Source organism: Sinocyclocheilus grahami, unplaced genomic scaffold (genome assembly GCF_001515645.1).
Source record: "Sinocyclocheilus grahami isolate Dianchi unplaced genomic scaffold, SAMN03320097.WGS_v1.1 scaffold768.1, whole genome shotgun sequence".
NCBI classification, from domain to species: domain Eukaryota; kingdom Metazoa; phylum Chordata; class Actinopteri; order Cypriniformes; family Cyprinidae; genus Sinocyclocheilus; species Sinocyclocheilus grahami.
The window spans coordinates 210,343-233,572 of NW_015505947.1; the positions used below are offsets into that span (position 1 = coordinate 210,343).

At 37.2% G+C, this 23,230-nt stretch overlaps 2 protein-coding genes across 2 annotated transcripts in view; one reads left to right on the plus strand and one right to left on the minus strand.

The window, feature by feature from the left end:
* Window positions 1–2,759: 2,759 nt before the first annotated feature.
* On the minus strand, window positions 2,760–11,747 carry LOC107561350 (cytohesin-3-like). Its single transcript, XM_016245777.1, has 14 exons — window positions 11,636–11,747; window positions 11,193–11,253; window positions 10,520–10,593; window positions 10,268–10,332; window positions 9,387–9,453; window positions 8,789–8,907; window positions 8,619–8,699; window positions 8,403–8,515; window positions 7,964–8,112; window positions 7,570–7,681; window positions 5,267–5,343; window positions 5,060–5,131; window positions 4,582–4,736; window positions 2,760–3,187 (listed from the first exon to the last, which is right to left on the minus strand). Exons 1-14 carry the CDS (start codon window positions 11,639–11,641, stop codon window positions 3,115–3,117), a joined length of 1,224 nt encoding a protein of 407 aa, XP_016101263.1. The 5' UTR covers window positions 11,642–11,747; the 3' UTR covers window positions 2,760–3,114.
* Window positions 11,748–12,298: 551 nt separating this feature from the next.
* Window positions 12,299–23,230, plus strand: part of LOC107561353 (ras-related C3 botulinum toxin substrate 2) — a 17,361-nt gene continuing 6,429 nt past the window's right edge. The window contains exons 1-4 of the mRNA XM_016245782.1: window positions 12,299–12,612; window positions 21,030–21,101; window positions 21,202–21,319; window positions 21,898–21,960. Of these exons, the coding sequence (XP_016101268.1) occupies window positions 12,578–12,612; window positions 21,030–21,101; window positions 21,202–21,319; window positions 21,898–21,960 (288 nt within the window). The 5' untranslated portion in view covers window positions 12,299–12,577. The remainder of the gene's footprint in view (window positions 12,613–21,029; window positions 21,102–21,201; window positions 21,320–21,897; window positions 21,961–23,230) is intronic.

The window sequence follows — 23,230 nt, forward strand, 5'->3', positions numbered from 1 at the left end:
ACAATGACTGAACTATAGTGCGCATGCAGTGATCATGTAACCTATCAGTTACAGAGCTCATAGGTGGACTGCGGAGATCTTTGAATGTAAGAGTCTGAAAATGTAGCATGTTACACATATTTCCTGTTCAGCAGATCTCTACCCTGCATATTTACCCAGTCCTAATCATTTGCACGTACCCAATCCTCAAGTCTGTGGGAAAAGCTCCATAGCAAAGCTGACAGATTACAAATGAAAACATGTCTGATGAGTAGCCATTAAAGGTGCGGTCACTTTTACTGCACCTGCAAAATTTCGCTGGTGAAATCCAGCCATTTCAATAGGAATCTGTAAGATTGGGAGTTTTGCTTGAGGGTGAAACGGTTCCCCATGCAGATTTAATTTGGTCACGTGAAATCGCTGCATTGGTGTTTGAACTGCTTGGTTTGAATGTGACTTCTAAATATATAAACCTTTTTGCCCTCGAAATTTCGCTGAAATTGTGTTAGTGTGATGTCATCTTAATGATATCAATTTGTTAAAAAAAAAAAATACAGTCCAGCAATGTAAAACTCATGGCTTTGTGTTTTGCATGGAATGATTTGTACACTTTTATTATTTTATAAATATAAATGTCTGTACTGTTCCTTTAGGATTTCACACAGAACACATTCTTGACTTTAAAGATGCAAAAACAACACAGCAGAATGTTTAAGAATGTCTTGAGAAAGGGTTTTTATAATAAAAAGCAGACATCTGTTTTGCATGTTTACATAAAACAATTACAACGCAGCACATTGGAAGGCAAAAAAAATGTGTTCGTGTGAACTTACGGCTTATGGAAATAATAGATGTTAGATCAAGAGTGCCAATAAATAAATTGAGGTGGCCTTAAATATATTGGTGATGCTTTTTTCTTTTCATTTAACTCCAGAAGATGTGATCTTGCACTGCTTCTTAACACTGCCTGGAAGAAAAGACAATAAGCCTAATTTACCAAATGTGAGTTTTATCAGATTCAACTGTGAAGTGGCTAACAGCTACTTTTACACAAATTATCAGGTTTATTATTACTGTAGATGTGAGCGGTCAAACGTCATTACGGGGTTTGGTACACTTAGAAAATAACAACTATTGAAAAACTAGTATCATACCTCATTCTTTGAATAATGCAGCAACTTCTTGGCCACTAGAACATGAAATATAACTAACTGCTAGTTAATGTACTGAACATTTGTGGTATACTGCTGGTATTTTTCTCCAAAACACAATGTTTTGGGTTCAAGTCCTCATGAAAAAATCATGAATTGTTAGTTTAGAGTTCATTAAAAATAATTCTGGTAAATTGGGCCACCTTTTGACAGTCATCTCAGTGTTGCCCAAGTTACCTAAATTCTACCTAAAGTAGCCCAGGTTACCTTAATTCACCCTACTGTTTGGGGATTTTTTTTTTCTATTCAGTTTAAAAGACAGGTCTGACCACTGAAAACGCTACCTACATTATCTGAACACCTCTCAGGTGATTCATGGACAGGCTGAATTGTCAGTATATATATATACAATGGTATATCTGTTTTCTGCAGATTGAAATGATAATGCAATATTGTGTTGAATTGTAGCTATATAAGACAACATAAAACAGCCAAAACTAAGGTGATATACACAGTACCTGACCATGCTGACATCGTCAGAGATGCGTCAACAGTTCTCTTAGGCTAACATGGGTGTGACATTTGACTTCCCTTGTTTGTTAAGCGTATTAAAATGTGTTGCTAAAGCATGTACGTTATTAAACCAGTGACCTACATGACCTTGAGCCAGACTCTTCAGTCTACATTGATCACCAAATGGTGCACAACTGCAGAGTTTGCACTTGATGTAAAGTACAGTTCTTTTGAAATTCTACAAGAGTGAATTTTTAGTCTTGTAAGGGAAATGACAGAAAGGGTTGAAGAGATGGCGACCGAATTGGCAGAGATAAAGGAAATGATACACAGGAAGGGGGTGTGCTTTTGTAGACCACAAGTGCAGTATAGATGTATCAAAGGAAGCAACTGTGCAGTCCTTCAGAGTTCAAATGTCGTCTTTTTTTTCAATAGACTAGAGCATAATTTCAGACGTTTCAGAAACAGTCTCTCGTGTTTCAGGCTCAAAAAGCTCATCCAAATACAGCATATTAATTCAGGTAAACTGGGGACACTGGGGAAAAAGTCCCAAATATCTCAATTTCACTTTATATAATTGATATTATAGTCAATCCTCATAATCCCTGCAGTGTATGTACACTTGCATACATACACTGCAGGGATTATGAAGCTTGTCCAACGGTGCCCTCTGCTGGACAAATGTGTGCATTACTTGGCTTGTTCGGTGAAGACCTTTAATTAGAGAATCCTAGTGCACAATCATTATATTTTAATAATATGGTCTTGGTGTATTCAAAAGTTTTAGAAACTATCTGAAATCACAAAAGCTTATAATCAAATAATGGTACATTCATTAAATAAGTAATTTATTATGTACAGAATATGGACAACTTCAACCTAATAAATGTTAATGCTAACTGGCACACCGATATTTACAAGATAGAGATTTTTTTAAATCATATAGTTATAAAATGATAAAAGTACGCTAGTCAAATGGAATGATACAAAGAAAAAAAATAGCAAAATAGTGCTTCAAAAACCCTAACCCTATTAAATGTAGCTTAATTAAAATGTTTTTCATTGAAAATAAAATTGAACTCTCACTTAAATAGGAGCAGAAAAATCCTGCATTTACCAGGAACACTATACAAACTTGTTTCATGTTTAGATATACAAATAAAATCTTTCCCAGGCTTTTTACTGTAATATTTCTCGTAAGCGTTAAATAAATAGGAAACAATTTTTTCACAGAACGCCTGACCACAACACCACCGTGTAAGCGAACCCTGAGGCTGCACGCACAGCAGCGGTGACCTCTGAGTGCTGAGAGGAAGGGCTGAGAATTAGCACCCTGAGAACCTCATTCATCATTTCCAGCTCATTCAGTCCACTGTAACCATCAACGTCCCTGTGGCTACTGTTCAGTCTGTGTGCAACTGTTTCGAAAGATCAGATCCCCTCAGTTCATCAATCAGCTTCAGTCATGTTGTTAAGCGTGGCCGATGATCTTCTTCTTGCGTGCAGATACCAGGTCATAGAAAGGGTCTTTTGTGATGCAAGCTCTAAGAACAAGAGAGGAAACGGTTAGACTCAGATGCCTAGTTTTTTATTCTCAGTTCCTCTGTCAATACTAACATATATATATATTTTTTATTTTATTTTATTGTTTGACTAAGTGTGTGCACATTTCTAACATACTTGACTTCCTCTTTCCCATGACCTACAAAAACACATTGCTGAACTCATGAAAAGTCTTGTTATATTGCCATCAGTATCTTAGTGTCTGAATCATGTTTGTCTCTTATATTTTTATTTCTTCTTTTCTTTCTTTATATTTTCTTTCTTTCTTTTTTTAATCCTCATGTTGTGTTCTGGTCATTTTGACCCAGAGTATTCCTTATTCCTAAAAAAATGCATGTTAGACTAAATTAGACAGAAATTTGATTAAAACTTACTGACTTTGATCATACAGGATATATATATATATATATATATATAAATTGTTTATGTTTTTTGAGAATTTTTCAGTTCAATGAGGTGTACAAACTATCACTCCCTAAAAGAAAGAAAGAAACTGTGCCAACTTCTTGCCATCAATATCTTAGTGTCGGTATCATATTTGTCTCTCATACTTTCTTGATTTTTTTATATTTTCTTTCTTTCTTTTTTAATCGTCGTGTTGTGCTCTGATCATTTTGACCCAGAGAGGATTCCATTCTCTAAAAAAAAAATACAAGATATATTTGACTAAATTAGACTAAAAATGAGAAATTAGACTGACTTTGCTTACACAGGATATAACAAGATCGATGAGGCATACAGTCTACTGTATCACTTCCTAAAAGACATAAATAAGCTGTCAAAACACTGTCCTATCAAAAAGATTGGATTCAAGCATCAGTGATAATATAGCATAATGAGAGATTTACAAGCAATTTTTAAAAGGCCTGTCATTTTTGACACTAAAATTAGGTAAAAGCACAGAACAAAGTTTAAATCATTTATGTGTAAAGTGCTTTTAATTCATTAACTTTTAATAATACGATTTTTTAATAATACTTTTAATAAGAAGAATGCTATTGTAATAATGTAAGCAATAGCATAATGGAAAAACAGGCCAGAAAACTGGACATTTTGCCTCTCCTCATTTCAATGAGGTCTAAAAGAGTTGACTAGTTTACTTATTCACCATTCACTACATAGTGACTATCACGTAGTGTGTTATATGAGAAAAAAGAGACCATTTCAGAAAGTGCCCGTTGTATGATGTTACTGTAAATATGAGTGACGTCCCAAATGACGAAACAATTTTTTATTTGTGAACACTGGATGTCATGTTTTTTTTGGCGTTCAAACTAGGGGTGTGTGCCATTCAAAGATCGCAAATGATATCAAAATCAAGTTTATTTTTAATTGTTCAACTGAATGAATCCATTATAACTGTGCTGTCTGGTACCTGATGGCCTGGATCCAGTCAGCACGCTCCTCTTCAGAAGCAGCACTGAGTCTGTAGGAGTGGTGTTTGCCCATCACAACTCTCCCATCTGTTTCTGTTTTACATGCCTTTATCGTCTCGCCTTTACGATGAGGGCTGAACAACTCCAAACAGAACTGAACGCACACATTTTAAAAGACAAAATGCATATGCTGTCATTTTCAAAAGGTTAAATTCCATGGTTATAATACCAGGTCACAAACATTTAAATGTCACACAAGATGCTGACTTTGAAAGAAAAACAGAAATCAGGATCTGAGCAGAGTTTCATCAAAGCAAATCTAGACTGTGCTCGCAGAGGTACAGTTATCACTCAGCGCTGACTAAAAGAACCATAAAGCAGCAGGTGTAATAGCGTCTACTCTAGAGAATCACACACACATCTATTTGGATCAGTGATAATAAATGAGGTGGAATGGAAAAAACATGGGAAAAGTACCTGTTTGTGTGCATCCTCCACTTCTCTAATACTTAAGTTCTCTAGCGGGATGATTCCTTTTGGTTCTTGGTCCTAGAGAGGGGAAAGATTGCCTTTGAATGATTTCACTTTTAATATTATATCAGTTGGAAAAACAATCATTTTAAACTGATTTTAATGTGTTTTGTCTCAGCGAACTTGACATTTTTGTAAAGGTAGAGTACTAACAGTGGTATATTGGAAATAGTAGAGACAGCTGTCAGTCAAAATGAACCACCTCCGCTTCCAGGTCTTTATTCTGCCACCTATGGATAAACCAGAATTGTTAGTAACATTTAGAAAAACAAAGATGACAGAAAAGAATAGCTACGTAACAGTTAGTTCTGGTCCTCTAACCTGATTGACTGAGCTGCACTGGGCTGTTTCACTATTTGGACCAATCAAATTATAGCAATAGAACTGATGTAAAATGCATACTGGTCCGTTCACTCCAAGAACGATAACTATAAAGGTAACCAGTGTTGGGGGTAACACATTACAAGTAACGCGAGTTACGTAATCAGATTACTTTTTTCAAGTAACTAGTAAAGTAACGCATTACTTTTTAATTTACATCAGATTATCTGAGTTACTTTTTCAAATACGTAACGCAAGTTACTTTTTTTCCCCCAATTTATTGATTGACAGCTCTCCTGTCCCCATGTTGGGAGAAATCAGAAGATGTTACTGAAGTTCTAAAATAAATATGAATATGCATTAATTCATCTCACTCACAGAAAAAAAAAAAACACACACAGATTCAGTATTCCTCAAAATGAATAAAAATAATGCAACTCAGAATATGACGCAAACCTGCAATAATTAAATGTTCAACAACACAAATATCCTTTATGTATTTAATCCCATTCTATTAACCAATATCAACCATATTAATAAGCACAAATTACTCTAGACAAACACGTGTGTGTCTTTTTTTATTGCTGTGTGTTGAAATTTATTCTTCTGCATTCTACTGTACGGACGTAAATTTACTTTCCCTTCAGCCTGAGGCTTATTCATTTCACTTTTGGTGTGAAAGGCTTTTATATTTTGCCAAAAATAGAACTTAGCGTTAGTTCTGGCAGGTCACGTGAGTCAAGCTTGCATCAGCTGATCACATCTACCTATAGGAATACGACACCTATCGCGGCATTCCTATATAAGCTGTATTCAGTATTATTCAGCAGCTTTTCAGCTTGCTTCGGAGCAAATTACCCTCCTCCATCCCCAGCTCCACCTTTCGCCACAGTTAGGACTTCGCTTTCTGATATTCCTTGCTAATCAGACTCCTTTATCTTGAATAAAGTGTTACACTTAAATATCATTGAGTACATTAATGATATCTGCCTTGTTCTGTTCTGTTAACCCTGGGGGGGTTATTATTGCTGCTCTCCCTGCTCATTCATGACAGGCTGCATGGATGGGCAGGGAAGTGTTTTGCCCAGAACAGAACCATACCGCCAAACCAAACTTTATGCTAAGTATCTGTCATTTTGACGATAGTGGTCCTGACAGAAATATAACTTTTTTATTTTAAAAACAAACAAGCAAGCCCTGTTCAGATTTAAAAGTAATGCAAAAGTAACGTAACGCATTACTTTCCATAAGAAGTAACTAAGTAACGTAATTAGTTACTTTTTTATGGAGTAACGCAATATTGTAACGCATTACTTTTAAAAGTAACTTTCCCCAACACTGAAGGTAACTATATTAGCGTCCACACCAGCGGACGATATCGTCTGTTTATTCCAAGCGCACACTCCTCTCCTGCTTTAAATCCTGAAGTTGTCCTCATTATAGCAGGGTTGATTCTAATTGGCTGTCAATGTTTTTATCGTTCATCAACTGGAAAAAATCGTTCTGAAAGTGATTCCAACGATATCATTTCTCTGTGCCTTTATCGTTATAGCTGTGGGGTGGACTCTGCTATTCTTTAATATTGAGAACGATTTTTAGAACTATATCTTTATCGTTATTTTTATAGTTGTGAAAAGGCCTTAAGAGTAGTTTGAAACAGGAATGAAGCTGCCAAGCTAACAGTGAACGTTCTCACAAGGTTCACTCCAAGTTATGAACAAGCGTTTTTCCAGTAATAATATAATAATAATATGAATAAGAATAAAAATGTTAATAGAACGTCCATTTAAAGTTATCTGGTCTTTAATAATGTTCTTAAAAGGTTAGCACAAAAACATTTTTTGTGCATCTGTCATGGAACTTTTGTTTTCTGAAACATTTTTATAATGATACTACTTGTTTCATAATGTTCAGAAAAAATATTATCAATGTTATAAAATGGAAAACCAAATAAAAAAAGTTTTTTTGGGACATTTTAAAAACGATGTCGTGAATGTTGAGAGAACGTTTTCATGACTTCACGGGAACACTAGAAAAATGTTCCAAGAATGTTTGTAAGCTGGGTACTGGTTCCTATGCTATTATAAATATATACAACAATTAGTGAGTATGAACAGTGCACAAGCGTAACGAACCTTCTTTTAGAAGCCAGCCCTCTCTGTCAGGATTAAAGAAGGTGTGAGTGAGATCATTGCCGTCATCTTCTGGGATCTTAAAGGGTTCGTTCTTAATGCTTTCATAAAGTTTCTACAGGATGTTTCAATAAAGAGAAATTATTAACACTTGATCATTGAATAAAACAAAATTATGACTCCAACAATGGATTATCAAGCATTGCTCTATGAATGAAAAAAATATATATATTTAAAAAAAATTGCTATAAAATAACTAAAAATAATAATATAATTATGTTTTCCTTGAAAATGTTCAGGACTGTTCAAAATGTTATTTATTCCTTTCATATTATCACATATACTGTTTGGTCTGGTAAACTTGTGTAGAAAAATTGGACCCTATGACGTCTCTCACCTCGAGTAGTTCATCAGGAAGATCTTCTCCATGGTTGATTCCTCTGTTCATGCTGATGAAACGTTCTAGTGTGGTCTTGTCTTTCACATTGGGGTTGTGCAAGCTTGTGTTAAGCATGATGATAGCGAAGGAAAGGATGTAACAGGTGTCTGCAACACACAAATACACACGTTTTCAAATGTCTACATGTAAGTAATCTATAGCAGTGGCTCTCAAGTAGTTTTACTTCAGGACCTAGATATTAATGCCTTTAAAATCAAACACTGAAATGTATTAATATTACCATGAATTGCATATAGGCCCAACAATTATTAACAAGACATAGGCTGCACAGGGAATCACAACCATTTTGGTTTCTAAATGTCTCTTGAATTTAGATGTTTTCTTTCTTTTGGCAGTCAAACACAAAACCTGTCCTCCAAATACAGTGGCAATCTACCTGTGGACTGAAAAACCCCCGCATTACAGGTGCAGTACCGCAGAGCAAAGGCCTCCATCATGCGGTCGATCTTCTGAGCCTCACCAGGTAGACGGAAGCTCCACAAGAACTGCCTATGTCCACAATCAAACAATCCCCCCAAAATGGATTATTATCTGAAAATGTATATGGGATGATATATGGGAATGAAACAGGAAGAAGAGAATCTCGACTCACCTCAAAGCCTGAACCAGATTAAGATTTGAGAACTCGTGAAGGTGAACAAAAGCCTGCAGGATCTGAAGGTGGATCTCCTCCCTGTGGATACAAAAAGGAACAAACTTTTTTCTATATCAAAGCCACAAGCAGTATGTGCCACAAAAACATCCTCATCCTCATCATCATACCTTTCTCCTAAAAAGTTGCCAATAGCCGTTTTATTGAGGCCTTCCTCTTTATAGAGGAACTCCGCCACAGCCTCTGGTTTCCACTCCAAAAGCTCATTATCCACTAGGTACTGTATACCCTGGAAATAAACACGCACAATTAACCTCAATGAAATTCCCACAGACCATTGGCACCACTGTTACCAAACATTCATTAAGAAACAGGATATAAGATACAGATCATGACACATGATTTGCTGTTGGTCTAACAACTACATCAGTTTCAGATTTTATTAGTGAAATGCACAAACATTATCTTTTGTATGCAGGTTTCATATTAGTAGGGGGGATGCTTTTGTGAAAAATGATCAAAACTGGACTAGTAAAGCAGTTGTTGTTTTTACTGACCATTTATACCGAGCTACTCGGAAAATGCAGTGCAGCTTCAGCTCACTTGTTCTACAGAAAGCACAGGATGTGGTTCTATCTTTCTCTGTCTCTTTCCACCCCCTCTTCCTCTAACCTAGTTTAGCTGAATCTTCTTATAGTTGTGAAGCTGTTGCCCAACATGCATTACGTTGTTGCGCTGCATGCAACTCAAATGATTCATGGTTCATACCTTTTTTGGGTCCATGTTAAATTTCTTTTTTCCACACTGGATTCTCTTGTTCTTCATAACATTTTTACTAGAGGAAAATTAGAAAATTGGCATTATGACAAAAATGAAATGCTTCAGAAAACATTTCCAGCATATCATGACAATATAGTGTTGATTCAGCTAAATCATGATGTGAGTGCGTAGTGGCTGATGCAAATAACCACATCTCATCATTTTCTGTGGCTAGCATGTCCACATATAAAATTAGCAATGACACACCTAGAGCTAAAGCTCTTCTCGTCAAATTGATACCAAGAAACAGGAAACAGATACAAGCCCACGCTCAAAGATGGTGTTTTGTGATGTGCAAAAAAACTGAACCTGAAAATGTGAACCGTGCATTTGTGGCAGAATTCAGTTCAAGGAAGATACTGCAGCTTCTAATGCACATGAAAGTATTATGCATGTACACACATGGCATGTACTGTTAAATAAAATACTAAAATAAATTAGCACCTTTTCGTGACTAGTGACTATGGACTGCACATTAAGTTTGAAACCCTAATCTACTGTTACGTGCTTGGCGCTAGTTCAGTTTTAGGAGACATATTCATAAACATGGATTCAGATTACTATAAGAAAGAGGTTATTTTATTTTATTAGACATTCTAACCTTAATCTAAACAACAAATAGTATAAACCCAAGGGACATATGTGAACATTATGAAAGTGGATATGAAAATGACCACAATGATTAAACGCTGTCATAAAGAGCAGTGCAATACAGAAAGATACTACACAGCGAAAATATTATGTAGGAAATGTCCAAATGCTGGGTTTATCGATTTTATTTTCTAGTTGCTATGGTAACTCAGAGCTGAGTGATAAAGGTGAATACTCACTTCTCTTCATCGGCCTCCATCGTTTGAATTTCTGTCATCATGTTTTCGATCTCCAGCCTGAGTTTCTGCAAGAGTGAAGAAATTGATCAGCCAAAGCTTTGTCTTAACTTGATGACATATAGTTTACAAATACTGCATCATGTGCTTCACAAAGTTTTGCAAGACATTTTTCTGGCAGAAAATGGTATTTATTTGATTAAAACCCTTTACTATACAGTACTATATGCAAAATGATACTATAAAGCCATATACCTGAATATCATCTAGAATCACATGCTTATGGACGTCAGTCTGCCTCTTGTCATTTGAATTGAAAGCTAAAGGTGCTGAAGATGACATGGGAGCACAAATAGATCAACAGTTAGCAAGAGTCTCACATCAGATCCCTGATCCCACACTCATGAAGAGAAGGAATTGCAAAATAGAGAAGGAGAATAACCTAAAGTGCAAACACAGCCCATATTTCTCAGCTAAATATATCTCTGCTACTTCAGTTTTGGAGAACTGCCCCACATAGGATGTATTTTGGTCTATTGGTGGTTGCATTTACACAACACTGAAGCTTCTCTGGATGCAATCACTCAAAATATTAATAATACATTTCCCACAGTGATTGTGCTATGGAATAGCATATGATTTTATTGTAAACTATCATTAAGTCTTGGTTTGCATTTACAGTTTAAAAGCTATCCAAATGTTGCATTATATTTGTATTTTTAAAACTAATTTCTGTTGCTTTAATATCACACATAGGCTTTTACAAAAAGTTCAACGAGGAAGTTTGGATGAAGGTCATATCACAGGTGTCCCACTACAGACGCAATAGGATGTTTTGCCTTAAAAGTCCCTTATTCACAGTTGAGCTCAGAGCCAGAAGTTATACAGCAGTCTCAGACCTTAAGAAAATGATTAAGGAAGAACATACCTTTCCCCCAGAGGAAGCTGTCCTTTCTTTGGGTTCCCATGCTGGTTGTGCTGCAGGGAGACTGCATTAAAACAGGAAGATCAGATCAGTCAGTGCACAAACACAGATCAGCGCATACCAAGAAAAGTGTTAAATCTGGAAGTACTGGAAGTACTATATTACATAACAGACTGTATTAAAATGACTAAAATATTATGATGATATCTTGATGATGTCAGTTTTTCAGCATACAGATATATAGGCATATGTTCTTAAAAAAATGTTAATATGGAAAAAAAAATAGTAATCCCAGCAACAACCTAACTGACGCAAAATAAGACATAAGTAGCATAATAAACCTCTTAAAAGCGATTACTATGACTGGTGAGAGGTTATGGAGGCATAAGGATGTAAAACTTCTTTCTTACAATAAGAAACGATACAAAAATGATGGAAACGCATACCTTCATATGTGTAACTCAGTGAGCAGGTAGTCGGAGTCGTACAGTACGAATGTAAACGTGAACTGCGCTTTAATTGATGAAGAAGCGCTGTGCTCTTGCGCGAGGAGGGTGACGTCACGGCAATGAATGGCAGCTGAGCTCCGAGAACTGCTTTCCTCAGCGTTTCCTCTCCATTTCACAATTTTCTTTTCTTTCACAAATGGCCATTAGATTTTTATCACATTTCAATTCAGAGAATGCACTGACAAATACATGAGAATCTTCCTCCCAACAGTTTAAAAAAAAGGCTAATAAATAGTCAGTTATGATACATTCTAATTTGTCAATAAACTACTCTAAAGGTCCAATCTTTCTTTCTCTGTATATTTAACGTTTAGTAGTCATTCTGTAGCCTACTTATCAATTCAAGCATGGATCACACAAAAGCAGGTTTTCAGTTACCAATGCCATTACAGAATTGAAAAACGAGTATGATATGGTATATGGTTTACATTAGGTTACTGATGTGACTGGAAACTGCATTACATGTTAGTGCACATTAGTTTGACAATAGCATATGTAAGTATTACTGAGTACTTTAGTGCTAAAACTTTTTTTCCTTTGAGGGACATGTTACTAAGTGCACTTTAAATGGTCACTCTCACTGATGATTCGACATTGCCCTCTTGTGGACTGTAATGCATGTAACGCACTGATATAGAGCGCGTTCGTCTCTTCCACTTAAAAGTTGAATACTTCCTCATATAGTTCGACACTACACAGACACGTCCAAAACTGTCACAACCATATGAGCGAGTGCGCACTGCGCAGATGAGAGAGAGAGAGAGAGAGAGAGACTGAGACTGAGACTGAAGAAGCAAATCTGTTTCCTGTATTACAACTTGGTTCCTTAACAGTTGTTTTATAGCGGCAGCCGGCAAAGTTTGTCAAAAGTATCGGAAAATGCAAGCAATAAAGTGCGTGGTGGTCGGAGATGGGTGAGTGAAGAGTTTATTTTTTAAACTGATTTATTTATTCATATCTGTTTTTCACCGGTTACCTTCAAAGGTGTTTGTAAACACCATGGTTTATATTTTCTTGTATTTTTAAATATTCATTTGAAACTGGATTGATAGCAGTTATACCGTTTTCAAGGGTACTGCAAATATCTTAAAAGCACTTAATTGGATCTACTTCGTCTGTAGATTAGTTTTAATTTCCTCATTTGTCACGTGAGATACTTTGTATTTTAGTTTTTATAGCCTCAGGGTCAGGGGTGCTAAATCTAAAATGCCATGCCTGAATACACTTTATCTTCATATATCTTTCTCTTTTGGGACACAAAATAACCTATCTACAGGTTTTGTGATTTAACTGCTCTAGACAGTTGTGTTTGGCTAGAAGAGATGTGCAGCATTGGGCTGACAGATTGGGGGTCACAGAGACATTCATGGGCAAGTTAATACACAGAAGGAAGAGCATCTTCTGGCTTGTACCATTCCTCTGGTAGTGTGCAGGAAGTTATGCCACACATAATACATGTCAACTGATTTTCATCAAAAAAGGAAACAGCAGTTGCACATGGGTCACATTCTTATGAAGCTATAGTTTTATTCTGTGAGCGACAAGATCGTGATGAGAATGTTATGAATACAGTGATTAATACATACTTTCAGGGAAGGATTTCGTATTTGCTTTGTTAATAGATTAAAATAATCACTTGTTTATTATTATTATTTATTTATTTAACAATTATAATTATTTTTAATCTCTTTGTTTTAAGGAAAGAAAACAAAAAAGTGTGTGATGTGTGCAAGTTTATAAACTTGTGTGGATGACACTTGTTGCAGGATAGAAGTCTTAACTTGTGAGTCCTTTTTTCCTCAGTATTTATTTTTAAAAGTTAGATTAATAATATTTTTAAAAAGTATTTATTATTTAGACCCTTTTCTGGGTCTGATGTTGATGGAGCCGTTATTTAAACTTTACTGAAGGGCCTGTTGTGGTACAGAAGTCAAAAATATGTTTGGAAACATTGGCTTCGACAACTGGGCACTTCATTAGGGTGTAAACATTTGGGCTGTTACTAGTGAACGAAGCATGTTTCCCATGAATGATGCATCACAGCGGTGCAAGGGATACAAGAAGTATCTTTCATTGTGAGAGTGCGGCCATACAAAGTCTAGTCATGCAGTCAAAATGGCATCTTTTAGTCTGGTTTATTATTTAGTCCTTTATTGCTTTAGACCCAAATATGTCAAGACTAGTTTGCTTTCTGTTAAGATTTGTAACCATAAACACAAATAAATATTTTAGGTGTTTCTAGAGTATATGCTGACCTGCAGACAGTGATGATTCAAGATGGAGGATGAGATGGCTCTGAAACATGTGAGTCTGAAGCTGCTTTTCGGAAAAGTGGGAGGGGGGATTTGCATAGGAACGTAATATAAGGTTTTGATTTGCAGCATCACTTTATCTCATCTGCTTTATATAATGCAGTGAGACAGAACTGGAAAATAAAAGTGATGCTGCTGATGAACTTCAGATCTGGAAGCAGAGCGGTATGCTGATGCAACAGTTATTAGGGACATAGGCTGAAGGTTTAAAGTGTTGACAATGTAATTCATGATTGACATGTATCAAAATGCACTGTTTATGCATTGTTTTTTGGCCAAGTTAAGTGCAACATCTAACATGGCGAATGGCAGCAGGGGAGATGTGCTTTCGCTTTGAGGATATCCTGTTAAAACCCTGTGCACAGCTCTCCATTTTGAAGCTGCTAACTTCCTCTTGCATTTGATGCCGTGACCCAGCTTCTGAAGTTCCTTATATTGCTCAAAGATTAACGGGGTGCATATTCCTCCTTTTACACACTGACAGAACAAATTGTCCAAAAAATGAACATTCTGTTATTATTTACTCATTCACCCATTAATTACATTTGAAAAATCTTCATATAGATATTTTTTATACAGTGATAGTTCAACGTGACCACAACATATCCAGCTGCAGCAAGGACTAAAAAAAGCATAATTTAAAACCACAATAATTTAGTCCACATTAATTGTGCGCTAGTTTTGCTCTCATTATGTTTGGTTATGACACTGGAGAACAAAGGCGAATATTATCAGAGACAACAACTTCAATCTGGTTTATTCCTCACACAAATCTTGCCTTCTGAATGCTTTACATCTAGTGTAATATAATGCTTTAGTAGACAGTCTGTGGTCACTGTGAGCTGTCATTGTATGGAAAAGACTTATGTGAAGATTCTTATTATTTTGTGTGTGTTCCACTTCTTTACTAGTCATGCTCAACTACTGATAAATATTAAAACCTCTAGAATTCAAACTTACTAAATTGTTATGTACATCATAAATGGCCACACTATACTTTTTAATCCATTGACTTCCATTCATATGCATGCAAATGCAGCTATTGGAAATGCAACTCATGTGAACCAGATTTGGGTGAACGCTGAACTGTGAATTGTGTCACGTGAAGATGTGTGACTGATAGAAGATTGATGTGTCACGGTGTGACCCCTTAGCTGAATTACAAGTACTTAAACGTAAAAGCTGCAGTGTAGCAGTAATGTGGAGTAGATTGTATTTTTTACATTTTGTATTTAATATTATTTGTAATATGTTGATTGCATGTCTTTAAGAAGGATGCCATAGTGTGACATCATATCACAACCTTTGCAGTGTCTAAAGAAATTTTGCATGCACAGTGCATCAGTCCTGTTATATAAAAGATTCACATGATTGTGTATCATGCACTTGGGTGTGTTTAGAACTTTACAACTGTAAATCAATTTCAGATAACTGAGTGAACAACGATAAACAAAAACAAATCACAGTATGTCAGGGCAATAATTCAACAATTTATTTTCCCATTCAATGAAACCGAATGTAACCCCAAATTTTTTTTTTTCATATATATATTTGTTCATGCATGTGTCAACACTAACCCTGCAGCACTTTGATTTTTTTTCTTTCTTTTTTTTGTTTTGTTTTAACCCTGATGCTATCACACACCGAGTTCTCTGAATTGGCATGACTTCCAGGTGGACATCTTATACTGTTCCTGACACAAATGACTGTCTTCTGAGTATCAGTTTCTGTATAAACTCTTGCTTTCTGCGGAAACCAGCTCTGCTAAAACACGAGGCCCTGCAGTTTTATATGATCAGCTCAAGATCTGTAACCCACAAGAACAAGACATTTACACACAAATGGCTATCACATTGTTGTTTGCTCATGTTTAATCAAAGAGAGAGATAGAGCATGAAGAAGTTGAAGCGACCAAGGGCACATTTTCAAAGACACACTTCAAAAAGAGGCTTGCCATCTCTCTTCCTGGCTGACACCACCCAACTTCCTGTCATCCTGTCACGACAATGCCAGGCCCCATACTGAGATTTCTCTTGCTCTTTTTCTCTCTGAATCTGTCTCTCTCCCTGTATCTATCTATATCTGATTCAAAACTTCAAAGAGCTTCAGAAAGCACCTCTTAACAGTGATCTCCCACTGTTTTCTAATTATGTTTTCAGCACACTGCCTCCAGTGTGTACTGAAATTTGTGTAGATTAAAATGTATTCAAGTATGCTTAGTGGTGAAGGCATGTTTGATTTCCACAGTGGCACTACTCACAGACTCAGTTCTGTTAATATTACATTATTTCGTCATGGCTTGTCAAAATGCATTACAGAAATTTTATGTGGACTTTTTCTGTTTTTGCTGTTGACTCATGGCTTATAGTGCACAATACATCAGAGCCCAGCCCTTCAGTCAAGTGCACACAGGTCTGGATAACTCAAACGACATTTGGTTATTACCATGTGGGTCTATGTATGTGTTTTTCCATGTTTTTTTTTTTAATGCGAATGAGGCCAAGAGAGAGAAATCAAGAAGTGAGTGTAATAAAGATAGCAAATAGTTCTGATGTGACTGAATGTGTGTAGCCTGAAGTGTGTGATTTTGACCTTGCCGTTGGGTAGCTCCAGTGTTTCTTGATGTGAGGGAAATGTAGCCACAGGCTCCTGAATACCAGCATGCCTCTCTCTCGCTGCCTGCAAGCATCAACATGTGCTCTACTTGAATTTGTACGGTCATACACACTTCTTTCAGCCCATCTATGTATTTGCTGCTTCAGGTGATCTGTTTTCATACCAAATGTCATCTTCTCTTTTTGAGTTAATGTAAGCATGCACAATTGTTTTGAGGTAGTTTGTGTTGCTCTCCGGTCTGCTGTCACAGCACTGGATGTATTGTAACTATCACTGGATCTGAGTGAGACAGTTTTTTTTCCTAATAAAATGAAAGAATTTCTGAGTATATACAATTCCACTGTTCCATTGGTAATACAGTATGACCCGTAAAAGGTTAAACATCAAGGAATTTTATGAGAAATAACTGAAATAATCGAGCAGCAGAAATGAAGGCTACTAAAAGATAAAAATGCATAAATTAAATAATTATCATCCTGGCAATAGCTAATGCCACCCTTATTTTACACAACTTTGAAAGTCTTCAGATTGCTGTTCTTTTCACAGCAATTGCGATTGTCGTCACAGATGTCATTTACAGTCAACATATTTCACACTTATATTGCAGCTCTAGACATTTAACCTGTTATGCCGCCCAGATTCTACAACAGGAGTGCAAAACTCATGGGACTAAAAAATGCAAACTTTTGAAAACTGGTTTCAAATTCGCAAGTTTTGGAAAATTATCCTGTTATCATTCTTGTGTAAACTACAAAAACGCGAATTTGTGAAACCTCTGACATCACCAATTATGGGTCTGACATGCATAATACAGCAAGTCTTTTTGCAGAGCCACGTGAATGGGGATTGTTTTGACAACATTGTAATCTGTATGCAAAAAAACACAAGGGAAAATCTTTTGCATTTTAAGTACGTTGTTGTGTAAATGTACGCTCAGTTCACAGCCCTGCAGTGTTTGGTTTCAAACCTAATTCACGAGTTCGCCTGCCCATTCAGTCTTAATAGTTAATGGTAAACGAACTTGGCTTGATGGCCTCAACCCATCTCCCCCATTGCGATACTACATAGAGGGAGAATAACAGAAATATGGGAGAAAGAGATGGGGAGGTGGAGGGATGCTGAAAGAATTGTCACTGGGACGGCGCAATGACTGCTGCTTGTATAGGCTCGTAATGATAATTGACAGGACTGAATGATTAGGCTCCTCCCAAACCAATGTTTGGAACTTTATTTAAACACACCTGATCCACCTAATCAAGTCATTCAGGTTTATTTGAAAACTACATAGTATGTGTGTCGGACAAGGTTAGAAAATAAACTCTGCATGGCTGTGGCCCTCCAGGAACTGAGTTTTTCACCCCTGCACTACACGATTTTTGCCCTGTTTTGGACATCGCAACAAAAATGACATCGGTGACTGTACACCAGACCAGAGGTCACCAAACTCAGTCCTGGAGGGCCGGTGTCCTGCAGAGTTTAGCCCCAGCGACCAAGGGCACATTTTCAAAGACACACTTCAAAAAGAGGCTTGCCATCTCTCTTCCTGGCTGACACCACCCAACTTCCTGTCATCCTGTCACGACAATGCCAGGCCCCATACTGAGATTTCTCTTGCTCTTTTTCTCTCTGAATCTGTCTCTCTCCCTGTATCTATCTATATCTGATTCAAAACTTCAAAGAGCTTCAGAAAGCACCTCTTAACAGTGATCTCCCACTGTTTTCTAATTATGTTTTCAGCACACTGCCTCCAGTGTATACTGAAATTTGTGTAGATTAAAATGTATTCAAGTATGCTTAGTGGTGAAGGCATGTTTGATTTCCACAGTGGCACTACTCACAGACTCAGTTCTGTTAATATTACATTATTTCGTCATGGCTTGTCAAAATGCATTACAGAAATTTTATGTGGACTTTTTCTGTTTTTGCTGTTGACTCATGGCTTATAGTGCACAATACATCAGAGCCCAGCCCTTCAGTCAAGTGCACACAAGTCTGGATAACTCAAACGACATTTGGTTATTACCATGTGGGTCTATGTATGTGTTTTTCCATGTTTTTTTTTTAATGCGAATGAGAGCAAGAGAGAGAAATCAAGAAGTGAGTGTAATAAAGATAGCAAATAGTTCTGATGTGACTGAATGTGTGTAGCCTGAAGTGTGTGATTTTGACCTTGCCGTTGGGTAGCTCCAGTGTTTCTTGATGTGAGGGAAATGTAGCCACAGGCTCCTGAATACCAGCATGCCTCTCTCTCGCTGCCTGCAAGCATCAACATGTGCTCTACTTGAATTTGTACGGTCATACACACTTCTTTCAGCCCATCTGTATTTGCTGCTTCAGGTGATCTGTTTTCATACCAAATGTCATCTTCTCTTTTTGAGTTAATGTAAGCATGCACAATTGTTTTGAGGTAGTTTGTGTTGCTCTCCGGTCTGCTGTCACAGCACTGGACAGTTTTTTTTCCTAATAAAACGAAAGAATTTCTGAGTATATACAATTCCACTGTTCCATTGGTAATACAGTATGACCCGTAAAAGGTTAAACATCAAGGAATTTTATGAGAAATAACTGAAATAATCGAGCAGCAGAAATGAAGGCTACTAAAAGATAAAAATGCATAAATTAAATAATTATCATCCTGGCAATAGCTAATGCCACCCTTATTTTACACAACTTTGAAAGTCTTCAGATTGCTGTTCTTTTCACAGCAATTGCGATTGTCGTCACAGATGTCATTTACAGTCAACATATTTCACACTTATATTGCAGCTCTAGACATTTAACCTGTTATGCCGCCCAGATTCTACAACAGGAGTGCAAAACTCATGGGACTAAAAAATGCAAACTTTTGAAAACTGGTTTCAAATTCGCAAGTTTTGGAAAATTATCCTGTTATCATTCTTGTGTAAACTACAAAAACGCGAATTTGTGAAACCTCTGACATCACCAATTATGGGTCTGACATGCATAATACAGCAAGTCTTTTTGCAGAGCCACGTGAATGGGAATTGTTTTGACAACATTGTAATCTGTATGCAAAAAAACACAAGGGAAAATCTTTTGCATTTTAAGTACGTTGTTGTGTAAATGTACGCTCAGTTCACAGCCCTGCAGTGTTTAGTTTCAAACCTAATTCACGAGTTCGCCTGCCCATTCAGTCTTAATAGTTAATGGTAAACGAACTTGGCTTGATGGCCTCAACCCATCTCCCCCATTGCGATACTACATAGAGGGAGAATAACAGAAATAGAGGAGATGGGGAGGTGGAGGGATGCTGAAAGAATTGTCACTGGGACGGCGCAATGACTGCTGCTTGTATAGGCTCGGAATGATAATTGACAGGACTGAATGATTAGGCTCCTCCCAAACCAATGTTTGGAACTTTATTTAAACACACCTGATCCACCTAATCAAGTCATTCAGGTTTATTTGAAAACTACATAGTATGTGTGTCGGACAAGGTTAGGAAATAAACTCTGCATGGCTGTGGCCCTCCAGGAACTGAGTTTTTCACCCCTGCACTACACGATTTTTGCCCTGTTTTGGACATCGCAACAAAAATGACATCGGTGACTGTACACCAGACCAGAGGTCACCAAACTCAGTCCTGGAGGGCCGGTGTCCTGCAGAGTTTAGCCCCAACTTGCCTCAACACACCTGCCTGGACATTTCAAGTATACCTAGTAAGACCTTGATTAGCTGGTTCAGGTGTGTTTAATAAGGGTCGGAGCTAAACTCTGCAGGACACCGGCTCTCCAGGACCGAGTTTGGTGACCCTTGCTGTACACACAGGAATGAGGATCGCTATGTTTGAAGTATCAATGAGACTAATACTCATTGTCTAATGCTTGCCCCGCCCTCGCTTTCTTCCAATTGGTCCAGTATTTTGAAACTGGCAGCTGCGCCGGCGTTCAAAATTGAAGTTCTTCAATGCTGCAATTATGAGCAAAACGCTGAAAAGTGAATGCCGCGCATAGGTAAATAAAAACTTCCGTCTAGCGTATGTTTATGAACAACTAAAAAGTTGTGCAGTGGCATGCAAAAACTAATTCTGTGTGAACCGGTCCTGAGTTAGTTTAGCTTTGAGCATTGAAAAGCAGTACTACAGACAAAGTGAAGGCAGAATCTCACCTTTCATGTCTAGTTATTGCTGTATGCGGTAATGCCTTGTTCTTGAAATATGACCACGTACAATGTTCTTTGTGATTGAGAACAAATGTGTGAATTCACTATGGAAGGACAGTACACCTGTTCCTCTTATTGGAAGATGGTTACAGATACCTAGCATTCTTTGAAGTAATTTTAGCAGCATGTGTTTTACTGAGAGTACATTATTTTGTTTGTTTTCCAGCAATCTGAAGGATAACTAAATGTCTGTTTTCTTCTTTGTTGTTTGTATTTTTCAGAGCTGTGGGAAAGACCTGTCTTCTCATCAGCTACACTACCAATGCTTTCCCTGGGGAGTACATTCCCACAGTGTGAGTACCACAACAATTTGAAACGTTTGTGTTTTTATGCTGAACTTTACATTCATGTCGAAATATTGAGAGATTGTGTGGGTTGTGTACTTTCCCTCAGGTTTGATAACTACTCAGCAAATGTTATGGTGGATAGCAAACCAGTCAATCTGGGCCTTTGGGATACAGCTGGACAGGAAGACTATGACAGACTGCGGCCACTGTCCTACCCTCAGACGGTACACTCCAGCATAAACATTTAGTGGGACACGTCCCCTTAAAGATTTAAAACAGTGATCAATCATTGTTTTTTTCAGTGACAGATTTTAAACTTTGCGTGTGGTAACATTTTTTTATATTTTTAAAAGAAGTCTCTTATGCTCACCAAGGCTGCATATTTTCATAAAAAATAAAGAAAAATAGTAATATCTTAATATGAATACAATTTAAAATAGCTGTTTTCTATTTTAATATATTTTCAAAATGTAATTTATTTTTGTGGTGGCAAAACTGAATTATCAGCAGCCATTACTCCAGGCTTCAGTGTCGCATGATCCTTCTGAAATTATTTCAATATGCTGATTTGCTGCTCAAGAACCATGGATTCATCAAATGGTCCATCAAATGAACAGCATTTATTTGAAATATATTTTGTAGCATTATAAATGACTTAACCGTCACTTATAATCAATTTAATGCTTCCTTGCTGAAAAAAAGTATTAATTTCTTTAAAACAAAATCTGACCACAAACTTTTAAACAGTGACATTTCTTCAGTTCATTCATCAAATGTCATGTCCTCTGATGGTATTTTGCAGGATGTGTTTCTCATCTGTTTCTCTTTGGTGAGCCCAGCATCGTTTGAAAACGTCAGAGCCAAGGTGAGTCCTTATGGGTGCTTTAGTCTGGGTCTTAATGGAATACAAGCACAGTCACACCAGCATGAGCCTACAGACAAAATCCAGTAGCAATCAACAACATCCACATGCACAGTAACCCGCTGCCAATCTATGCATGCTTACAACATTCCCAAATGCACATACCCTCATGCATGCGCATAAACACTTGCTCTGCATTGGGCTGACATTAATTACAAACATTCACTGGGTGCAACAATCATATTCATATGGAGATAAAGTGGACATGAACTAAACATCAGCTGCTATTAAAAAAAAAAATGTTGGCCTTGTGAGTATTCAGACATTCACAAATGAAGGTTCCATCAGTGGCATTCAGCTGTTTTAAAAAGAAAGTGGTTTGTGCTCAGGAAGCATTTATCACACACAGCATCGTCTTTACCTGTATGTTTTCCAGCCAGCCAAAAGATTAATTCAGTAGAGACTCTATTTAGTAAGTTATTTATCTACCTCACACTCACAAACCCAACCTAAGGGAGTATAATAACAGTGCTAGCAGCTCGGCTGACCTTGACGTATTCTCCATTAATGCAACTGTAGATGCCTGACAGATACACACCACTTAGTGCCCTGCTACAGTTAGCGTGTTTAAACTGCCTCTATTTCACCCTGACAGAGAGCATTTTCAAGAGTGATCCCCAAAGGGAAAACAGTTTTATAAGTCAAAATGATGGTTCTCTGCTAAGTGTGTAGTGAATATAATCCAGTGTCCTGGGGCAAAAAGAGATTGTATTGTTGTCAAGGGTTCAGGTGATGTAGAAAGGTTCAGGAAGGCTGGTTAGGTCACCTTTGACTCTGGATTGTGATTCTGGGATGACATCTTGTATTACTGTGGTACTTGCTCTTTACTCCCTTAAGCCATTTGGATTCTAACAAAGCAATGTAGGGTATACTGCTGAAAAAGTTTATTGATTGCAGGATCTGTGTTTTCACCAAAGTGCAATTTGACTGAAGAAATGAAAAATGAAATCGTGAAAAAATTATTTCATTTTCAATACAATCAAAAACTAAGACGCAAGACGGCAAGCTGCATTTGAATGAAACGAGAGAGCGCCTCTGCGGTGATAAAAGAGACATGGGGCGAATTCCAAACAGAAGTGAGCATCCCTATGCCCTACTCCCTTCGAAGGGCAGAGCCCTTGAAGTGTGTTCTTTGAAGGGTGCAGGGTATTACTGTCTCGTATAAGCGTTTGAAACTCCCTCGGCGAAGGGAATGACTGACCAAATGTTACCT

Bases quoted from the DNA above. Each gene is read 5' to 3' on its own strand.
- LOC107561350 (XM_016245777.1), bottom strand. The intron at 10,333-10,519 runs GTATATGGCTTT...TCACTCTTGCAG, and splicing joins TGATTCTAGATGATATTCAG to AAACTCAGGCTGGAGATCGA. The intron at 8,908-9,386 runs GTATGAACCATG...GTTTATTTCCAG, and splicing joins TTAACATGGACCCAAAAAAG to GGTATACAGTACCTAGTGGA.